General features: G+C 53.4%; 1 protein-coding gene across 4 annotated transcripts in view; it reads right to left on the bottom strand.

The window, feature by feature from the left end:
• Nucleotides 1–22,842, bottom strand: part of HIP1 (huntingtin interacting protein 1) — a 150,844-nt gene that overhangs the window by 68,786 nt on the left and 59,216 nt on the right. The window contains exon 1 of one of the 4 annotated variants that reach the window (XM_045543103.1): nucleotides 12,206–12,379. The exons of the other annotated variants lie outside the window; for them this stretch is intronic. Coding sequence (XP_045399059.1) covers nucleotides 12,206–12,223 — 18 coding nt within the window. The 5' untranslated portion in view covers nucleotides 12,224–12,379. Of the gene's footprint in view, nucleotides 1–12,205; nucleotides 12,380–22,842 lie in introns of those variants that run through there. 4 annotated transcript variants of the gene reach the window in all.

Raw genomic sequence — 22,842 nt, 5'->3', positions numbered from 1 at the left:
CTGGCTGGCTAGGTGACCCAGCTCGCAAGCAGCAGGCCGGAATCCGAACCAAGATCTCACCCCAGGTCCATCCATCCCAGCTGTATCCTTCCTGGGCTGGGAAGGATGATTCAGTCTCATTTCCACTGACAAGAACACACAGGTCAAGGCCAAGCCCTTGGTTTCAGGAAGGGAAGTCCTTATTCACACACCACCGAAGCGTAGGCCTCACTGGTCTCAGGTTAGAACCGAAGAAAAGAGAGTTGAGTGAGTGAGTGGTGCAAGCTCTGGTCACCCTGTGGAGGGCATGGCTTGTGCCACCAAGCAGGAGGGACACTCCCTGCTCTGACCCAGGGAGTGACAACAAGCTGGGAGGATTTACTGAACAGTTCTCTGAAGCGGAGAGAGGGACTGTTGCTAATTTTGGAGATGGATTTCATCATCGGTTGCAAGGATGTGATGTGACTTTCTCAGAAAGCAAAGTCACTAGCCACTCTCGCTTCTGTCTCGAGGAGTGAACAAGAGCCATGAGATTTAGGAGAAGTTCAGGAGGCTAGGAGTCACCCACAGGGCCCCAGGCAGGGTAACCCCACCCAGGCCTCCAGGCCTGACTGCCCGCTGGTCTCCCGGCTCCAGGCTCCCGGTGGTCACATCACCAGACCCCTCTGCCTAAAGCACAGCTCCAGCCATGTCAGAAACGTCCAGGGCTCGTCGCTGCACATGGAGAAACTGCTCCACTCCCTGGCCCGGTGCTCAAGGCTTGGGGATCTGGCCCCTGCTGGCTCCTCCAGCCTGAGAACTTGTGCCTGTCCCTCAGTACTCTTTTCCAAACTGTCCTACATCATGTGGTCCTTATGCCTCTGCTTCATGCCACCCCTCTATCCTATATTAACCATGCTCCCCAAACCATCTCCATTTATCTAAGTCCTATCATTCATTCAGTTATTCATGACTTTATTCATTCACTAAATTCACCCATCAAACATATACACTCCATATCTGTACACAGGTGTACTGAGCACCTGTGGTCAGGTGCCGAGTTAGGTCAAGCCACAGATGGGTAAGACACAGTCCTGGTTTTAAAGACTGCAGTCTAGACGGGAAGACAGATGATGGCACTCTGTGTACACAGCGTGGTAGAGGAGATGTTGGTAGGTACAGAGTGTATGGAGGCCTGGAGGGTGGGCATCTAACCATGGCTGGAGGGTTGGTGACAGCCACCTGGAGGAAAAACCACCTAAGCAGATGGGAAACTAGTGTGCAGAAAAGGGGCCGGCAAGGGCATTCGGGCAGAGAGGACAACATGACAAAGGCAGAAAGGTGAACAATGCCCAGTGTGGGGGACCAGTGAGCTGTCATTGTTGGTATAGAGTAGAAAAGCAAAGAGGGGGTGTATGGTTTGAATATTTGTGTTCCCTCCAAAATGCATGATGAAACTTAATCCTCGTGTGGTGGTAGTAAGAGGTGGGGCCTTTGGGGAAGTAATTAAGTCACAAGGGCTCTATCCTCATGAATGGGCCTAAAGCCATTATAAAAGGGGCTCCAGATAGCTGCCTGGCACTTCCATCTCTCACGTCATGGGAGGACACTGCAAGAAAATGCCATCTATGGAACAGACCTTCACCAGACCTGCTGGCGCCGTGGTCTTGGACTTCCTGGCCTCCAGAGCTGTGTGAAATAAATTTCTATTGTTTATAAACTACCCAGTCCAAGGTATTATATTTTGTTACAGCAGCAGGAACTGACTAAGACAGGGGCCGGGACCTGGAGAACCCAGTTTACAGGGGTCTAGGGCAACAGTCCAAGAAACCTTCCCCTGTAACTCACTACCCAGCTCAAAATCCATCAATACAAAGAATTCCCAGAAGCTAAAACTTTAACACCCAAGCCCTTAAAGTGCAAAGAAGTTAATGGATAATACTCTTAGATGTATGTACAAGGATCTAACCTCAACGGAAAATGTATTAATAAAGGACTGATCACAACGAAACAAAATACAGCCTGTACTTATCTGGAAATATAGTATAACACTTGCTAACATTCACTGAATGCTTGCGACAGGCCAGGCATTGATCTAAGCATTTTACGGACATGTTAACTCATCTGCCTTCACAACAGCCTGGTATGGAAGGTACTGACTCTCCCCACTGTACAAAGGGGAAAACCTAGGCACAGGGAGCCTCGGTGACCTGCCCAGGTGAGTCAAGAGACAGATTTTGAACCGCAGCACCCATGGCCTTGACCATTCGGATATACTGTTTCTAGATCTACGGCACACGGTGAAAGCTAAAATAAATATCTACAAAACCATAATGGTATGGCCCCATTTTGTTTAAGTGTGTATGTATCTGTCAAGGTATATATGCTTATATTTGGTTGAACCCAATGAAACTTTGGCTGTTTTTGATTTATAAAAACAGCACTTTCATACAGTTCGATCTAGCACGTGAGCGGGCGTGCACGGACACACACACACACACACACACACATACACACACACACACACACACACACGCTCTCACACACGTACAGAGGAAGGCCTGTAACCGTCTACACCGAATTGTTCGCAGCAGTTTGAGATGGTGAGAGAATGCTTGATGTTTATTTTATTCACACCTTTTCCTATTTTCTGAAAAGTAGAAGTTTAACATTTCCCGTGGATTCCCTGTTTCCCCACCGCTGGGGCCGATGATCCCAGCTATGTGATATCAAACTACCCAGCGTGCGGAACCCCAGCCCCGCTCACTGCAGCATCAGGGGCCGCCGTGCTCACGGCTGTCTCTCCTCAGGAGCTCAGGAGCCGCAGTGTGGGCCCAGGGCTGCCTGGAAAGGGCCCCGAACTCAAAGGGAGGAGTCTTGTGTGATCTGACTTCTCTGAGCCTCAATGTCTCCAGCTGGAACACGGCAGTGGGAAGTGCACTGTTCTGAGAAATGGACGAGATACGAACCACGGTGCTCCGTCACCCACCCTCACCCTAGCTGATGGTACTGAGTGCAGCTGAGAGGGCCTCCTCCATTGCCGATGGCACCATATCCACACCCAGGGCAATGCCCAGAGAACCGCCCACTTGACACTTGGCTCCCTTAGTGGAGATTTATTGGAAACAAGAGGCAGCGTCTTCCCAACAACGTCTACGAAATCTGGCAGAAATGGATGAGCTTTGAGTGCTCTGGACCATCCAGCTGCCTCCTGGATCCACAGCTGAGCAGGGGGGTGGAGAGGGGAGCTGGGGCCCAGGGAAACGGCCCTGAGGTCTAGACTCCAACTCTCGCTGCAGAGCCAGGGTCTGGAGCTGGGGTCCACGATTTCAGCCAGACTGTGAGCCAGGAAGAGACCACGCACAGGGGTCCCAGAGCTCACTGACAGCCAAGGAAACTCCTCTGCTGGGAATGACTGACCTGCCCCCTTTTCACAATTCTCATCCAAGCATCCCTCGGGCACGTGGCAATTTCTGCACTCTCCACCTCCTTTCCCCATCCCTCACCACCTTCCAACAGTCTACACAATTTGACCATTTATATTTATTGTTATTATCTATCCCCACCCCAAGGAGCTCAGCTCCACAAGGCAGGGATCTTTGTTCAGTGAAGGATCCCAAGGACTTAGGACAGCACCTGGCATATGGAGAGCACCCTATAAATCTTTTCCAAGTGAATGAATGAATGAAGGATAGTCACCTTCCCCACCCGTCTCCTGTACCAGTTGGTGGCATTAACCATTCCTACTTCTGAGTTTCTACACGACTTTTCTTAAATCTCTAATATTGTACTAATCACACTATAATTTTTTTTTTTTTTTTTGAGACAGTCTCGCTCTGTCACCCCTGCTAGAGTGCACTGGCGTCATCATAGCTCACTACAACCTCAGACTCCTGGGCTCAAGTGATCCTCCTGGCTCAGCCTCTCGAGTATCAGGAACTACAGGTGACGCCACCACACCTAGCTAATTTTTTCTATTTTTGGTAGAGATGGGGTCTCGCTCTTGCTCAGGCTGTTCTCGAACTCCCAACCTCAAGTGATCCTCCCACCTTGGCCTCCCAGAGTGCTAGGATTAAAGGCGTGAGCCCCCTCACCAGACACACCCTATATTATTTATCTCCTCTGTCTCTTCGAAGGCAGATGCTATCAAACTATCATATTCTCTTTTATGTTCTCTGTCCCTAGCATAGGGTCTTAGTGGGTCCTCAGGCTGCTGACTCAGGGGTCAATCTTCACATCTCTACGGGACACTGGCCAGGACGCTGCTTGTAACCACTGGGAACATCCCCGTCCAGCACCAGCGCTGGGGATACGATCTGTGAGCTGGCGGGAGTAGGAGGCAGTGATTTCCTAAGACTTCTTTCCAGCCTGAGAGGAATCCAGCAAGAAAAAGCTATTTTAGGTCCCAGAAAACAAGGCTGAATGGAGTGCTCCGAAGAGAGGTTATGAGAGAAAGTTAATGAAACGTTCATCTCAAAAAAACCTTGCCCCAGCCCACGGTCTGCGGCTCCCACACTGGTCCTGGGGCCAGCGAGGGTCATCTCCAGGCACTGAGGCCAGAAGGTGGCGTAAACCTGCCAGCCGGCATGGCAGGTCCACGCCCTACTGCCAAGTGGGAACAGCCTCACTTGCTGGCTCTACTAGAGATCCACGGGTTATTTTTAACTCGGGCCTCACACCTGTGCCCACGCCTCCTCTCTGCTCCTCACAAACCTACTCAGCATTCATTCCCCTGGGCTGTCGGTTCCGGCCTGGGTGCACAGCATTCCTCTCGACTGGAATGGCTTCTCCTTTCGTAGTTTCATCATTCATTCATTCAGCACCTATTGTGTGCGTGTTTCCATCCACTGCTGTGCCACCTCTTAACGCACAGCCCTTCCAGGAGTCACTGAGGTATATTCGGCCTCTGTGTCCTGAGAACTGTGCCAGCCCCAGAGAGACGGGGACTGTGCATACTCTTCTAGCACAAACCACAGGTAGTTCCCGCGCAAACCCTGGGGTTTCATGACCTCGTGCTTTTAGCGTGTCTGGAATGCCCCTACCTTCCTTACCCCTGGGGGGAACTCCTGTTCCACGCTGCATTTTTCAATGACACCCTCCAAGTTGCCCGCTGGTGAACCCCACTTCCTCTGCGCTGACAGCCCCATTAGACCGAGCTCACCCAGCAGAACAATCCTCCTGAAAGAAGCCATGTTCTACCCTTTCCCCTGGAGTTTCAAGCTTTGATTTGTTGCCTAAATGAATGAGCAAATATATTAACGGTCACAGCCGTGGCTTACTAAGCCCCTCCCACACGCCAAGTACTTTAAATGGGCATCTCAACACCCCCGCCAGTCTGCAGACACCCACCCATCTGAGATGAGGACGCTGGGCACAGTGACACCAACTCGCTCGCCTATGGTCTTGGAGCTGGCAAGTGGTGGCATCGGCACTTGGCCTCTGTGACTCCAAAGCCCAGGCTCCGCACCTAGAACAGTCTCAAGACACAGAAGAGGCCTTGTTGCACAGGAGACGGAGCTGTGGAGTCCAGCTGGGCTCCCCTTGTACCACTCCCATTTGCAAATATGCCTCCCACCCCCAACCTCTTCTGCCTGCCCGCAGGAGCCACCTCCAAATCAAAGTCATATTAGATGCTGGGGACCTAAAGACGACGTGGGGATTTTTTAAAAGACCTGCTGGGGCCCCAGGGCAGCATGAATTTTGTGTGGCTGCTGGAATCCTTTGGCTCAGGGGCAGCTGTCAGACCACATGCCTGTCTGGCTTTGGGCAACAAAAAAGACAAAGGTGGAGAAGAAACAGCCCCTGGATGTGTGCTTCAAGAAATCTTGCCAGAGGGGTGGCTCTAATCCCAACTACTCTGGAGGCTGAGGAGGGAGGGTCGCTTGAGGCCAGGTATTTGAGACCAGCCTGGGCACCATAGCAAGACCCCATCTCTAAAAAACATTTTTTTAAAAATAATTATCCAGAAGTTGTGGCGCATGCCCGTAGTCCCAGCTACTCAGGAGGCTGAGGTGGGAGGATTGCTTGAGCCCAGAAGTTCGAGGCTGCAGTGAGCTATGACTATGTCACTTCACTGCAGCCCTGGTGATAGCAAAACCCAGTCTCTAAAAGAATAAATAAATAAAAATAAAAAAGAAATCACGCAGTTGTGTGGGGCATGGGGAGAAGGGAGTAGAGGAAAGATGGCAGGGGATGGGGCAGTGGGTGGGCTGTCTTTAAAACCCACATTTGCATCTGGACTTAGCCCCTGACTGACAGCGTGATTTGGAGGGACCTCAGAGGACAAATCCTCCTAGGTGAAGCAGGGACACTAAATCCTCTACTTCTCATGGCTGTTGTGATGGAGAAAATAATCCAAATGAGATCGTTATGTCAACTACAAATGTCTATTAATGTGTTGTCACGCTTACTGCATTTTAAGGAAATCTCTGTCTCTTCCTCAACTGCGTGAGCCCTTGGACAGACACGGGCTTAGCCGTGCTCAGCTCCGGATATCTAACATCTTTGCATCCTCACCCCGGGGGCCCGCGTGTAAAGGGGGCATTCATCTTGGTAAGATAAAATCTTAGTGAGCAGTGACAATAGACAGTAGGTCACAGTAAGTCAAAAACTCGTTTCTCCTAAACATTTTTAAAGAAGTAAACAACAGATTTCCTTCCTCACTGGCACCTGGCTGAGACCAGTGTCATCTACGATCCCTGACCTTCCCGCAGGGGCGGGTTAGGGAAGGCGCCTGATCCATGATGCTCTGCTGAGTTTTAGAAACTGTGGTGGGTGTCACACACAGCCGGGACACTCAGACTCACTTCTCTGAACTGCTGCCTTTGCCAGCCCCACTGGAGTTCAGTCATGGAACCCAGGGGTCTCTGCAGACTGTTCCCAAAGCCCAAGTGCTGAGCCAGGGTCTCCAGGTCCAAGGACTGGGAGGCTGAGGCCACTCCAGAAGGCCATCTCACCTCCAGAGTCCCTGGGAGGCTCCAGCTGGCCAGAGCGGCTCTCTCCTTCCTCAAGGAGTTGATGGTACCCCAAAATCACTTGGTTGTGGGGAAGTCCTGTCCAGCCCAAATCTGCCTCCTCTTCAAAACAAATCTCACCTTCCAGAGCCAGATGGAGTACAGAAACTGCCTCTTCCTCCCAACAGTCCCTAGGCAAGTCCAAGACAACGACTGGTCCATGCTGTCTTACCCTCTGGGGGCTCAAATACTCATTTTACAAGGGTGACATCCCTCTCGCCTTCTTCTGACATGCTCTAGGTCAGAGGTTTTAAATCTCTTTTTACTCTGGCTGCTGCAGTTTGAATGTTTTCGTCCCCCTCCAAAACTCATGTTGAAACTTAACGCGAATTGCAACAGTATTAAGAGGTGTGGCCTTTGGGAGGTAAGTCATGAGGGCTCTGCCCTCATTAATGGGATTAGCACCCTTATAAAAGGGCTTGAGGTTGAAGGGAGCACTCCTGCCCTTCTGTCTTCCGCCACGTGAGGACACAGCGGTCCTTTTCTCCAGAGGACGCGGCAATAAGGCACCACCTTGGAAGCAGAGACTGGGCCCTTGCCAGACACCAGACTCGCTGGCACCTTGATCTTGGAATCCCAGCCTCAACAACTGTGAGAAATACATTTCTGTTGTATGCATTCATACAGCTAAAACCAGTTGCATGAACTGATGCTTACCTTCTTACATGGAATACACCTGGATGTTTTCTAATCTAGTTCACTGTTTGTTTTTTTTTTTTGAGATGATGTCTTGCTATTTTGCTCAGGCCAGTCTCAAATTGCTGGTCTCAAGCAATCCTCCTGCCTCAGCCTCCCAAGTAGCTGGGACTATAGGCATGAGCCACCGCCTGGCTTGTTCACTCTTTCAAATGCTGGCTACAACCCACTAAACGGATTTTACTACCCAGACCTGAAAACTTGGCTCTGGTTTACCTCGCCAGTCATCTGTCTCCTGCTGTTCAGCTGTAACTGATGACTTAGCTCAGACTCTAGATGGGAGGATGTCCTCCTTCCTCGCAGCTGCAAGCTGATGCGGGCTGCGAGGAGGGATCTTGGTGTCACTCTGCACAGGGATCTCCCCAGCTGGGCTTTAACTTCTGCCCCACGCCTCCTCCAACCCAGCAGACACACGCACACCAGCAGCGACAGCAGGCTGGCCACGACGTTCTTCTGCTCCACCACCAATGTCATTTACTGAGAACTCCTGAAACACCGTTTATCTTCCTGCTGGGTAAGTCAGGTATCCCATGTTTGAGGAGGAGGCTGCGAGATTAAGAAACCCCTGAGTTGTAAAAACAGCTCTATGTGTAATTTGAGGTACACAGTCCACACAAAGACGGATGCTAATCCCCTTCCCTGGATCTGGGACCCAGAGGCCCAAGGCCACCACCCCCAGCTCGTCTTTTGAGATTCACTTGTGTCCATTCTGGAAACTAGTCACTAAATCTTTTTCTTTATCATTTGATTCATTTTGTCAGCATAGTGTGTATCTTGGTTAGCAGGAGAACTGGGCACAAGTTCTACCGTTTGTATGGGATCCTGGACTTCACTTTTCTGACCTCCAGTTTTCTCATCTGTAAAATGTGGCTGATTATTTCTGCCCTGCCTTCGTCCCAGAGTTGTGGCGAGAACAGGTGTGAAAATGCTTTGCACACTGTAAAGCGCCACACAAATGTACATTGTTATATAAACTGTACGTTCTTTGGTAGAACTGATAGTGTTGACCAGTTATAGTTACCGTGCATTGTCTATGTTCATTGAAGGCACAGATGCCACCAGCAACCCCTAAAAGGCACGTGCACTTTATCCCTGAGTGCAGGGGTAAACCAGCTCTCCCTTGGGCGGATATCTGAGGTCATCAAAAATTCATCGGTTGCAGCAGCTGGTGAATCCACTGTCTCCGGTCATTTGTCCCCTCACTCAGAGAGATAACTAGGCCTGGGAGAGTTGGTCCCAAGAGCAGTCAACTGAAATACAGCCCGTGCTCAGCTCTCAGACCAATCAAGAAATTAAAGGGTGTGGAGGGAATCAGAGTCACCCTAGGACCAGATCCTTATCAGAACAGCCACCACGCATGGAGGACTTATTACTCCGGGTCCTATGCCTTAAAAAATTATTTCGGCTGGGCATGGTGGCACACGCCTGTAATCCCAGCACTTTAGGAGGCTGAGGAAGGAGGATCCCTTGAGCCCAGGAATTGGAGGCAGCAGTGAGCTATGATGACGCTACTGCACTCTAGCCCAGGTGACAAAGCGAGACCTTGTCTTGAAAAAAAAAAAAAAGAATTATTTCCACCCTCCTGTTATGGATGAGGCTAAAAGGTTAAGTAAGAAACTTGCTTAAAATCACAGAGAAAGTCAGGTGAAATATAATCTGCTTTTTCTCATTCATTGATAAGAGAAACTCCTGAGGCTGATGTTGGACTCTGCCAAGGATGTGGCTGGAGCCGGGTCTGAGGTGCACCCTGGAGTCAAAGGCCCCCACAGTGAGGGCTTCACATAAGAGCTGGGGATTGAATGGTCAGAACAGAAAGCAACTTCGGCCTTCTGCAGGAATGGGAAGCAGGCACCAATTCCCCAGGGCGGCTAAGGTTCTTCTTGCCACACAGTCCAGGGTCTGTGCTCTTTACAAAGAGCTGAGGACAATGGTTTCTGGGCTGGGCGCTTAGCTGCTCAATGATTAATGAGAATCTAATATCACTTTTGTTTGCACCCCAAGCTAAAAGACGAAAGAGGCAATACATGTACCTCTCCACTGCTCAAAATTCTCCAGAGGTCACCCAGGGCCTACAGGCCAGGGCTGGAACACTTTGGCTGGCATTCAAGGCCTTCCTGGTTAGGCCCCAGCCATCTTGACATTTCGTGATCTCAAACCTCTATACCAGCCAAATGTCCTCAGCCTCACCCAGTGGGCTCGCCCACTCCTCTTCCTGCGATTCTCCCTACAGGCAATGCCAACCCCACCCAGCCTTCAAGAGCCAACGTAGGTCTTGCCCTCTATCTGAACTTTGCAGTCTGGTCCCTTCTCAGACCCCCACGGCCCTCAGAGCCGAGGCCCTCTGATCGGGGCCTGCATGGGTCAGGCTGATCGCTGAGCTGGCCTGTATCTCTTTGGACCCCTCACTTAGATGACAAGGGCACTGAGGCGCAGGGAGGCCTTCAGTTATGTTTCTTTGGGTCCTTTAACCAGCGCTTGCTATCGAAATGATAGGAATTAAATAAACGGTTGAAGTAATGAGGGATGGATGGACAGAGGTCCCTGAATCCTTAAGACTACCCCCACAGGGTGGGCTCTGCAGAGAACTGGAGTGCAGGGCCAGAGGGAAGCTCAGGGGTGATTTGGTTCAGTGGCCATTGGACTAGAGCTTCAGGTCCCCCACCCCCCAACCACAGCGCAGACAGGCGACTCTCTGATCTTGCTGACACCTCTTGGAAAAGGCTAGCTATGCTCAGTTTTCCACATCTCCACCCCCATAGCCACGGAGGATTTTTCTTTCTTTTTTTTTTTTTTTTTTTTGAGACAGGGTCTCACTCTGTCACTTGGACTACAGTGCAGTTGTGTCATCACAGCTGACTGCAATTTCAAACTCCTGGGCTCAAGCAATCCTCCTGCCTCAGCCCCCCAAGTAGCTGGGACTACAGGCGCACACCTCCACGCCTGGCTAATTTTTCTATTTTTTGCAGAGATGGGATCTTGCTCTTGCTCAGGCTGGTCTCAAACTCCTGGCCTCAAGTAATCCTCCCCTCAGCCTCCCAGAGTACCAGAGTACTAGGATTATAGGCATGAGCAACCGTGCCGGCCTGCAGAGGATTTTTTTGAGAGGGAGTTCTAATAGCTGCCCAAAGAAAACAATCATTCATGGTACACAAACAGGGAATGGTGGTCGAGTCTCTCAGCGCTGCCCAAGCATGGACAGGTATGTCTCATACGAAGGTGGGAGCCTGGGAGGCTCCTCACCCAGCCCCCAACCCCAGGGGTAGTGCTCAGTCTGAGACTGGTTCAGGCCATAGAAAAGACCTCTCACCTGTCATCTGCCCCCCATCCCATTGTCCCTTAGCCAAGACAGAGTGTCCCAAGGCAAGGCTGGGCAAAGAATGTACCTGACTTCTCCATAGGGATGGTTGCTCAAAAGGACACCTTCTGGGGCAAACTAGGCAATCCTGTACAAGATGAACTCAAATTCCAGTAGCTTCTCATCTCTAAGGTACAGGCAGACCCAGACCCTCTGCCCCCCCCCCCCAGAGACAATCGCGGCCCACACAGCTCCTTCCCTGGGAAGCCCTGGGGCCCCCACCAAGTACAGACCAGCCTCACACACAGGCCCTTGAGGGCTGCAAGGCTGGGGGCTGCGGATGGTACCCTGGTCTAGAATCAGTCAAGGTGGTTGTGATCTCATCGACACCCTTAAATTTCCTTTCCGAGGGGGAGCTAATGGAAACCCCTGGGAAAACCTGCAGTTGCCAGGTCTCCAAGCGCTCCCTGATACCCCCTCCCTTCAGAAACCCCAAAATCACATCCTGCTAACCCGCTGAAGGCTGCTCCTCTATCTCAATGAACAATGACTTCTCCAGCTCCCCTGGTGCTGAGGTGGAGGGCTACTCTGGGGGAGGGCACAGACCCCAACAGGGAAGCCCATCTCTAAAGGAAATGGGGAGGCACATGCTGAAGAAGCCAAGGTCTTTGCTGCTCCCCAGGCCCACCGAAGCTGGGGTTCACAAGTGGTCAGTCCCGAACATGCCCCCCACCATGCCAAGGATTCCATTGCTGCCCCCTCACTTTCTAGGATGGTTAGAACCCGAGCTTCCCGCTGTCCTCCCAGGGCCACCCACCTGTGCCTCCCTGCCCGCTGGCTCAGCCCCACAAATCTTCCCATAGGTCTCAAGTAGGTGTGCGGGTGGGGGGCTCTGGAGGGACTAGGACAAGCCCTTCCCGCAGCCGCGTCCTCGCTCCGCCAGGCAGGCTTCCCAGTTTGGGAGGCGAGCCCGACAGCCCTCTCCCCGGAGTCTGGCGAGATCTCCCGGGCAGCCCTGGCGGCAGCGGGGCGGGAAACCAGGAGCCCATCCCGGCCGGCCAGCCGCCTCCAGAATCCTGGCCCGGCTCCCTCCTCCAGCACGCCTGGAGTTGGGGCCAACAGGCAGGATCAACAATCCAGAAACTTTCAATGGATCACGCCGACGGGGAGGGGAGAGGGAAGGGAGACGGGGGTGGGGTGGCAGCGGGGGGAGGCTCCGGGCAGAGCCCCTTCTCTCACTTACCATCTTGCTCACATCCATGACCGAGGCTGCAGGGCACCCCCCACCCCTCGAGATCCCGCTTCCCCCAAAGCAGCTCCCGGCTAATTCCGCCCCGAGGGTGCCATGCTGCGGGGAGGACGGCCGGCGGGGCCCCCGCGGACCGGGGCAGGCGGCGGCGGCGGCGGCGGCGGCACGGAGGCTGGACCGGAGAAAGGAAGGGGAGGGGGAGGGGAGGCGGCGAGGGGGAGGGGAGGGGGCCGGGCGCGGAGCCGCAGCGCGCGCCGGGGGCGGGGGAGGCGCGGCCCCGCGGGCAGACCGGCGCGCCCGAGCCCGGGGGCCGGGAACCCCCGCGGTCAGCTGGCGGGGGCGCTGGGGGGCGTGTTCCGGGGCGGGAGCCCGCGGCCCCGGGCGCACGGCGAGGGTGTGATTTGAATAACAAAAGGTCGCTTCTGCCAGAGCCCGGGCGGCTGGGATCGCCAAGCCGGGAGCGCGGGGCCGCCAGAAAGCGAGAGTGTGTGAGCGCGTGTGTGGGGGGGGGTGCGCCCCCCCGTGTGCGGCCCCCTCCGTGTGCGGCCCCCTCCGTGTGCGCCCCCTTCCGTATGCGCCCCACCGTGTGCCCCCCCTCCCGTGTGCGCCCCCCTCCGTGTGCGCCCCCTCCCGTGTGCGCCCCCCCGTGTGCCTGTGCGCGCGCGCGTGTCGGCGGTGGGATCAGTGGGACTCAGGAAGCGAGCGGGGGAGGCGGCTGGAAAGGAGGGGGAGGTGGGGGCGCCCGGAGCAGACATTCCAGTGGGGGCAGGGGGTCCGCTCGGCCCCTCCCCACTTGGCTCCGCTGGACAAAGGGGGAATTCAGAGCCAGTTGTTCGCCTCCTGCGGCTAATCCGGAGGGGCCTCCCAAATGAGTCTGGGGTCTCCAAACAGATGGGCAAATATAAGGAAATGGAACAGGTATCCCCAGGACGGCTCTTCCCCCCCACTCCCGCCCCCCAAGGGAGCCAAAGCCGGCTCTTCCTGGAGTGAGGGAAATGGGCTCGGTGCTTTTTAGCGATGTCTGCCCCGAGCCGGGAGCTCCTTTCTCTCAAGTCTCCCATTCCTCATTCGAAGCCCATTCGGCCCCCAGGGAAATGCGAGGCAAACATTCCTCTCTGCAGGAGACACAGCTGGTGGCCAGAGAAGGGCTCCTGGCAAATGCTCCTTTGGGGCAAGTTTTCTGGAAACAGCCTGGGCATCCCAGCCCAGAGTTTCAACGTGGGCTGCGCCCCTAAATCAGGTGAGCAGCAAGGTTTTGGGTGCAGCAGAGTCAGCAGGGACATGAGAGTCCTCTTAGACCCAAACCACTTTACACGGAAAGGAAACTGAGGCCCAGAAAAGCAGAGTGATTTGTCCCAGGTCACACACCTGGCAGGGACTGGGGGCAGGGAGAGACCTCAATAAGGACAGCATGGCTCAAGCCCAGAAAGTCTTCCCATGCTGCTATGGGGCAGCCCCGCAGTGAGGGTTTAAAAATCCTTCAAAGAACAGGCGATGGGACCCACCCACAGTCACGAGGCCACCCTCTGCGCCCACCTGAAGGGATGAGAGGGCAGCTTGGGGCAATTGGGGCAAGTCTCCTTCCCTGGCCCCAGGGCCTGCGGGGCTGCTGAGGACAGCTCCTCCCCTGCAAATCTGAATTCTTATCTATGAAATTGGGACTGTTTCTCTGCCCGCCTCCAGGGGGAATGTGAGAATACCATGATATAAAAAGCTGATATAAAGGCAGAATAAGGCTCTCACAGTCATGGGGATTGGCCTGTCGTGGCTCTGTCTGGAGCCTGGTCAAGGGTCCCTCAGCTTCAGGTAAGGGATCGCTGGGCCCAGGTCTCTCTGTCTCACCCAAGTCTGGCCTGGAGACTGCAGACTGACTCGCTGGGCTGTCTCTCCTGCCCCCAGGGCCACCCCTGGCAAGCCCAGCTCTTCCTGTGCTGTGCCCCAGCCAGCGAGGTCAGGAGGGCTGTTCCAGTCTGTTCTGGTGTGCTGGGCTCCCCTGCTCTCCTCCCCCAACCCACACCCACTGGAGTGAACCCCAACGCAGCGCAGCAGGAGGCAGGAGAGGAGCATGCCACTGTGCTTCCTCATCTTCCAACACCCAAGGGAGATCAGGGCGACATGGACTGGCAGGAGTCATCAAACGCAGAAAAGAATTTTGGATTAACTGCTCCTTGATCAAATGGACCCACCATATTTTTATTTTTTTTTAAAAACGGATAGGTTTTATATGTTTAAAAAAACGTTATGAACCCTTAGGTCTGGGGTCGATCAATAATAGATCAAGATTCCCCACTAGATCTTCGCACCTTACCTGGCAAAGCCCCTTTTCTCGCCTATAGTGACACCCACCACCCGGGTGGATGGCGAAGTCAAAAGAAAGTACCTTCCCAAACCCTACCTGCAGTAGGCTAAATGATGTCTCCCAAAGCTATCCCAGAACCTGTAAATGCTACCATATGTGGCAAAGACTTTGCAGATATGACTAAGTTAAGGACCCTGAGATGGGCAGGTGATGTGGATTATCTGTGTAGGCCTCAGTGCAATCACATGTGTCCTTATAAGAGGTAGAGTTGACATGTACACAGAGGTGGCAAGGCAGTGTGCAGAGAGGCAGAGATTGGGGTGATGTGGCCACAAGCCAAAGAATGCTGGCAGCCACCAGAAACCTGAAAAAGCAAGGAATGGATCCTTCCCTAGGATCTTAGGAACAAGTGCAGCACTGTCAACACCTTTGATTTCGGCCCAGTGACACTGATTTTGGACTTCAAGCCTCTAGAACTGTGGGAGAGCACAGTTCTGTTCTTCTAGCCTTCCACGTTTGTAGTAATTTGTTACTCAATTAAACTATTAAATTTAATTTGTCTAAGGTTTTTCTTTTAACATTTGTTACAGCTGCCACAAAAAATGAATACTCTGTGCAAAGGTCAGTGAATGTTGGCGTCCCAGCTCCAGACAGCTGCCTCAGAGCTGTCCCCTCTGTAGGACTTCCTTGCTCAGGAGCTGCCCATGTGACAGCCAGGAACAGGCCTACTCTCCTGCTCCATTTAGGGGGCTCCCCTGCCAGCAGCCCTTGGAAAACAAGCACATGCCTGCATGTAAGCATGTGTATACATGTGTACACATATACACACACAGGGAATCAGCAAAGAGCTTCTTAAAAAAGGTTGGGGTTCTCTGCCTTGGTTAACCCATCACCTGCTAGGCCCACGCAGCACACAGACATCTTTGGGTGCCTGGCTTTCCTACCACGGCTCTCCAGCAAATAGGTTCAGACTCTGAGAAGAGGTGACAGGAGGGGCCCGCTGGGTGCTCCTCGTTCCAGTGCGCTGCTGCCATGATGCAGCCAGTAGCACCAGGCCACTGAGGAAAGACATGACTAGCTGTGGCTCTGGTGAGCTGCAATCTGAAATAAGCACGACCACTGTGGGGCTTTGTGCCACCTGGCTCGGTTTGGGGGAGCCTCTTTGGAACAAACTAGGCAGAAAGAGGAACAGTAGGCAGAAACAAGAACACTGCGGACCTCAGGCTGCCACTGTGTCCTCTGTGCATCAGCCCCAGGCCACTATACCCAGCCACCTCCTGGGTGTCTCTCTCTGGGGGGTCTGGGTCTCACAGGAATCTCATACTCAACAAGTTCAAAAATAAATTTTTCTTTTCCTTCTATTTTTACCATCTGTTCCTTCTCTTTTCTGTCTCCATGAATGAATGGTTCCACCTCCACTTAGCTGCTCAAGCTAGAAACTTCAAAGGCAGCCTTAATTCCTCCATTGTCAATCCCCCACCCCACCCAGTCTAACCAGGTCCTGCGTCCCAGCAATTCCTCCTTGCAAACAGCTTCCAACCTGTGTCTTCCCTCCCAATACCAACTGCTCCTGCCCTGGACAAGACTTTCAGCAACAGCCTCCTATTAGGCTCCCTGCCCCCAGTCTTCCTAATTGATGGTGCATACATCCAATTGTGACTCCCAACCTCCTGCCCCAAATGGAAAACAAAAAACAAATTCCATGGTTCATTTGGTGGTGGTACTCAAGGTCCTGTGCTCAGAATGGTCCTGGAATGACCTTCCCACTTCTTCAACTTGGAAGGTTCTTTCTCATTCTTTGGGATTCACATCAGATGTCACCCCCCTCCCCTATGAAGCCATCCCCAATCCATGTAGACATAGCTGGCTAATTGCGAGTCCCTTCCCATGATGGACAGCCCTTGGGCACAGCCCACATGGCCCCGGGATGGGACCATCTGTGCCCTGGGCTCCCCTGCTCACTTGTGAGCACACTTTCTGGCCTTTGCATCCAGAATGCCTTGCCCAGTACTTCCCTGCCCCAGGGCTGTCTTCAGTCTGCATTCCACACCTATGTCACCGCTCCAGGTTTAACATCAGCTAAAAAGTACAAAACAGCCCCAGAAAGCTCATGGACATGATCCTTACAGAACACGCAGCGGACGCATCTTAGCAGAGACTGACACCTACTGGTGAGTCGGCGTTCTGCAGCCTAGCCCTACAAACACCACTCACCAACAGGAATCCTAATTACTCCCTAAAATATGTGACTACATTGAGTGCAGCTTCCCTACATGATTTGCATAACTTCCCAGAGTCCTGTGATTCCAATGCAGGGCCTGCCAGCTCACCGTGCTGCTGAGATAGGCTTTGTGGGTACCCAAGGATGGGGCCTAGAAACCATTGCCCTTAAGTAGTTTAAACATTTCCCCTATGTTGTTTTCATCGTAACACTGGAAACAAGCCTATGTTTTAGAGATACCTAGCATTATCCCAGGGATCCCAAAGTATGAAACTGAATTTAAAATAAATAGTGACTATAAAACACCAGGTAGAAAAAAGAAATGACTGCAGCTTAGGCAGAAAGCTGCAGCAACGAACGAGATTGCTCGGGCATGACTGAGAAATCCCCAGGCCAAAGGGAAATGACACGAAAACAGGCAGAGACTGCAGAAGGAAGCCCCAGAGTTAAGAAAGTGCTAGAAAGGAGAGCGAACTGCAAGGTAGGAAGGTTACAAAGGGGTTCAGCTTCCATCTCGACATTTTCTTAGCCAAAACCTTCCAGATTCAACCACTGGGAAGTCTTCCTCTTGACCTTTTAGAGTGTATCTTCAATTTTATATGGAATCCTAGTTATTTATTTTCGATATGCAAAATTCACTTTATAGGAACCTCTCAGAAATGTGCTGGTGACATGGCGACAATGAAATGTGAAGCTGAGCAACTCTCCTGGGGAAGCCCCAGGCTGGCCAGGGCATTTGGTGGCACAGTTTCCCCACCTGGGCATCTCTGCTGCATCCTGGATCTCCGTGGACACATGCTGTGAAACACAGACTCTGCTTTCTGAGTTGTCACGGCTGCCCCCAGCTCACCCTTTGCAATCCTGAAGGTCCGGGTTGTCACCAGCTTAACTCATCTGGTCAGAGTCCTGAGCTGACACCAAAGGCAGCTGCTGGGCCTGCAGGAGCCCTCGGTTCCCCTGCTGACCGGCTGCGAGCCCTCCTCTTTGCCTAGGCCAGCCACGTGCATTGATGTTCCCATGACAGACTGAACAGGAGCAGGGGTGGCAATCTCCATAAATCTCCATTATCAGCACCGAACACAGTGCCACCCAAATCCCAGCAAGGGCTGCTCAATAAAGATCTAGTTGCTGAAGTATGAACTCAGTGATTGTACGGTCAAGCCTGCATTAAACCCAATAAACACCATGTAGTACTTTGCTGACCACAAGGTCCACAGGAGCAAGGCACTCACTTGTGACTTGTCAGGGACCAAGCCAGATGCTCTGCCCAAGCTGTCCTGTCTGGTCCTCCCAGCAGTACTCACAGATGTGGACACTGAGCTACAGAGAAGTTCGTGACCTGCCCAAGGTCTCACAGGAAGTAACTACTACCAGTCATCTCCCTGGATATTCCTCCCTCCCTGATTCCCATATCTACTGTCCACCTTCCCTGGGGGTCAGCTCAGCTCAGGAAGCGCTCAGATCACTTTCAGCAGACAGTCTGTCAGCTCTTTTAAGACCAAGGCCATCAGTGGGGACAGGTCTGCCCCAGGGCACTCTCTAGGCATCAGCTGGGACGTCAGAGCTGGCCCCGGGGAACCCTGAGAGCTGCAGCATACATGAGTAATGTGATGAGGCCTGAAGCGCCACTCAGAGCCAGGGAAGGTCAAGTGCTTCGCAATCCTCAGGCCCCCTCCAGGACCAAGGTCAATCCACAGGGCATGGCCAGGGGCCCAGGGGTGCAGCCCACTACGTAAGGTGCCTGGAAATGTACCCTCCTGGCCCGGGAAAGGGCGGGGTCTCCTAGGAGGAAGGGCCAAGAGGTCCCGAGTCCCCTGTCACTATGGCACTGACACAAGTGTGCACAAGCCCATGTGACTTAGCCTCCGTTTCATCATCTGTGAACCTGGAAATCTAGGATTCTGTTTCTAGTCCTGCCTGCCAGTGGTTGCCTTTGGGATTTCAGCCACTGCAGCTGCTCAGCCATCTCAGAAATGTGCTTCCCTTCAGAGGAAGGGATACATCAGAGGGCGAGTGAGTGGGCAGACAACAGTTTCCAATCAAGAGAAACCAGAAGTGCTCCCAAAGTTCTCAGGCAATTCACCAGGGCGAGCCGGGCCAGGGTGTGCAGGGCTGCTCGGGGGCCTGCTGGGCACGTGTGCAGAAACACACTCACGCGTGGGGATGGAGCAGGGAAGGGGAAGCCAGCGGCTGGGGAAGATCAGGGCACAGCGTGCTCAGAGAGGCGGGGCAGCAGAGCTGAGCACAAGTGGCACTGTGACCAAGTGTGAGGCGTGGCAGAATCACCTGCTAAGCAGATACACAGGGAGGGTGGCGGGCTCCAGCCAGGAAAGGAGTTCCAGCTAGAACACCTAGGCCCTCCCTGGTAGGCGAGAGAAAGCCAGCACAGCCCTCCGTGCAGGAAGGGGTACTCCTGTGCCTGCCAAAGACCAGCTCAAGGGTAGAGCAGCGCTGGGTGCCTCTGGGCTTTTGGGGCTCCAGTTCAGGCTGGTTCCAGGGTGGCTGCTGCAGGCCTAGTGGCCTGGAGACTGTCTCAGGCACAGCAGTGTTTGAGGCCAGCTGCTGGCAGGGGTGCCCGGGAGGCTCCAGAGAGGAGCAGGTCTGGAAGCTGCAGGCAGTCAGGGGCTGCAGAGGCCACCAGGAGGACAGCAGCCTGAATCCGGGCCACGGCTTCAAGAAGGGAACAAGGGGAGAGATGAAATGTGGAAGGAGGGGCAGAGTCAGCCTGACCAAAGAGCCGACCCTGGGCCTGGGGGAAAGAGGAGCCATTAGAAGGGATCGGCAGGAATGAGGACGAGGGTCCTGTCTGCCAGGGCAGAGGGGAGAAACGTGCTCTTAACTCTTAACTACACAATTCACCTTGCCAGGTCACCGTCTGCCGAAGGAGGTACAACTCACACGGCAGCTTGGACAGGTCAGGCCCAGGGACCAGATTCAGGAGTCATCTGTCTGTCTAGGGGGCTGGCAAGGGCCATTTGGGAGGCTCACTTAGTCACCAGGACGGGACCCCAACTTAGGCAAGGCCCAGGTAACAGCAGTAACCACTCTCAGAGGATGGGCCATTTTGCAGGCTATGGGCTGTGGAGGGCTTTTGTTTTTAGCCCCTTTTCGATCTTAAGTACAGCTTTCCCTTCAGGATTTTAAGGAACATTTTAAAATTAAATTATAGAAAAACACTTTGCAAATGCTTCTAGCGCTTGGAGTGTGACCTAAATGATCATTATCAGCAGTTGTAGTAAGAGCTGCTTCTTGCATGTTATTTACCAAGCACCTACTATGCACGGCCATGCCTACCTCTGAATGAGACATCAGAAATTACAGAGCAAAACAGGGCGGAGGAAAACAGAGGCTGTTATTGCAAGCCGGGTTCTCCACCCCAGTGGCTCGCCAGTCACCTGGGAAACCCGGGTCCCCCCCCCCGCAGGGGCTCTGATGTAACCCGTCTGGGGACAGCCTGGGCATTGGAACTTTGAAGCTGCCCCACAGAGACTGTGACATGCAGCCAAGACTGGGAACAACTGAAGTCAGGAACCCCCACCCTGGTCCTGGCTGAAGCTGAAGGGTGCAGGGGGAGAGGAAGCGTGGCGCTTCCTTACCGCTTCTCCTGCACTGGGAATTTCCGAGCTTGTACCTGGAATTTTCCATTCCTTGGCCAAAGGCTCCGCATAAACTGAGACCTCTGAACGCTTTGCTCCTGGTGGATTTCTCTTCCCTCTTGACACCACCAGCCCTCCATATTAAACACGAGCGTCCACGGGCCCTTCCTGCTCATTTGATATCACAGGGGAAAGGGTGACTTCAAGCATGGATGAGCTATACGGAAATGCCTCGTGCACCTCCAGAATCCAGTCTGCAAGATGGGACCCCTGAGGAAGAAAACCAGTCTGGCCTTAGGATGCCGCATCTGGCTGGTGGGTTCTGGGCAGCAAAGATCTGCCAGATTCCTACCGCCTCTCCGGGCAGGCTGCGGGTGGCCAGTGGGGGCAAGGGGCCTATTACAGTCACCAGGACAGATGGGAGCCACTCAGCCAAGTCCCTGAGTCAGCAGACAGCCTGGAAACCTCGCCTCGGGGGGCCCCAGGCTGCCAGAGCTCTCTGCCCCTGCCTGCCCCGCTCCTCCCTGTAGGCAGCAATTTTGGGCGCCCTTGAATGGGCCATCCAGGAAGCTGCCAGCCTTGTACTCAAGAGGTTTTTCCACTCTCCTCCTCCGGAGGACAAGTCCGGGAATCTGTCTCTGCCCAGCTATCTCTGAAGCAGAGGTGTGTCTCGGATGCGTGGACCAGGCGGAGGGCAGGAGGCAGCAGCGCAGAGAGCCCACAGTGACTGAGTGCTGGCATCCCCGCCCCGGGGAGGGCGGCAGCCAGGCTAATTCCATGTTATTATGGCTTACAGGAAGCCGGCCTGGCCCAGCTGTCAACCAGCAGCAATTTATGGGCCTTGGGGGCAGAGGGAGGGAGAAGAGGGAAGAGAAAGGAAAACACAGCCCCTCCCCTCACCAAAAATTGATCCTGGGTTATTTTTAGGTGCGTATTCATCCCACATATTTCTTCTTAAAAGCCACAACATGGACTCTGTACAAAAACCACTTAGCAGGAGGCAGCTGCTCAAACAGGTGACGGGGAGGGGGCACCTGTGAGGACTCAGCCTGCGTGCAGAGGGAGGGGAGAGGGTCGATCCAGGACCCTTCACTCAGTGACAATACCCCAGGATTCTGAAGGCAGAGTGGGAAGCTGAATGCAGACAGGCTTTTAAATCGGAAGCCCAAGTTCAAGTGCTATCCCCAGCAATTCCTTGCTGTATGGCCTCGGGCAGGTCACTGTGGATGTCAGAGGAGATCCTGGGCTGGAACCCTGCATGTGGCCTTGGCAAAGTCACTCAGTCTACCCACCCCCATGCCTCAGTTTCCCCATCTATATAACAAGGCTAATAATAGCTACCTTTTAGGGTTGAGACTGAGTTAACATATATAAAAGCACTTAGAAAGCTACCTGGTATTCCTAGGGTTATATAAGTGTTAGCTATTGCTTTTATTGAAGCACCATACATATGTTAATTATTACCGTCAGTAGCATAGAGTGAGAAGATAAAAGCCACAGAAGCCTAAGGTGGCAAAGAGGTGAGACTATAGAAAGTCATATTCCCAACTGATCATCTGCCGAGGGTGGGGGTGGAAGAGGCTTTGCCTCTGTCTAGGTGTGAATGCCAGGACCCAGTTTCTCCTCCGGAAAAGGGGGTAACACCCACTCTTAAGGGGTGTAAAGGGTTAACACAAATGGAAGCTCCCAGCAAAGGTCACAGAGGTACTCCTGACATCAAGTGGCTCTCAAATCACCTATCCAGGTGTGACGGTTAATTCTGTGTGTCAACTTGACTGGGCCACAGGGTGCCCAGGTATTTGGCTAAACATTACATCTGACTGTGTTTGCGTGATTATTTCTGGATGAGGTTAGCGTTTGAATCGGTAAGGCAGGTGGGCCTCCCCAGCGCAGGTGGGCCTCAGCCAACCCACTGAGCCGAGGCCTCCAACCTTTTTGGCACCAGGGACGTGGACCAGGGGTTGGGACTGCAGCCCTTGAGGGCTGAATAGAAGAAAAGGTGGAGGAAGGGAGAGTTTGGCCCTGTTCCTGCCTGACCGCTGAAGCTGGGACATCTCACCTCCTCCCGCCTTTGGACAGGGATTGACACCACTGGCCACCCTGGCTCTCAGGCCGCCAGGCTCAGACTGAATTTCCCCACTGGCTTTCCCGGGACTCCAGCTCGCCCACGATGCCTCGTGGGACTTCTCGGCCTCCGTAATCGCGTGAGCCAACTCCTTATAATCTCAATCTCTCTCTCTCCCTTTCTCTGTGTTCTGCTTCTCTGGAGAACGCAGACTAACGCACCTGCGATCACAGACCCCTCTAGAATCTGGCTGCCCTCCTGCCCACCCCTACACCACACCTACCTGCCTCCCCTATCGCCTCTGTACCCTCAAGACCTCATCATATTAACCAGCCCTTATTGACCTCTGCCTTCTAGTTCAGTCCAGTAAACCTTTATTGAGTGTCTACTGCATGCACAGCACCAGGTAAGTGTGTGCCTATGGAGACACACAAAGGCAGAGGGTCTCAG

The sequence above is a fragment of the Lemur catta genome, chromosome 2 (genome assembly GCF_020740605.2).
Source record: "Lemur catta isolate mLemCat1 chromosome 2, mLemCat1.pri, whole genome shotgun sequence".
In the NCBI taxonomy this organism is placed as follows: domain Eukaryota; kingdom Metazoa; phylum Chordata; class Mammalia; order Primates; family Lemuridae; genus Lemur; species Lemur catta.
Note: the sequence above shows the minus strand (reverse complement) of the source record. Positions and strands in the feature narration are given on the sequence as shown.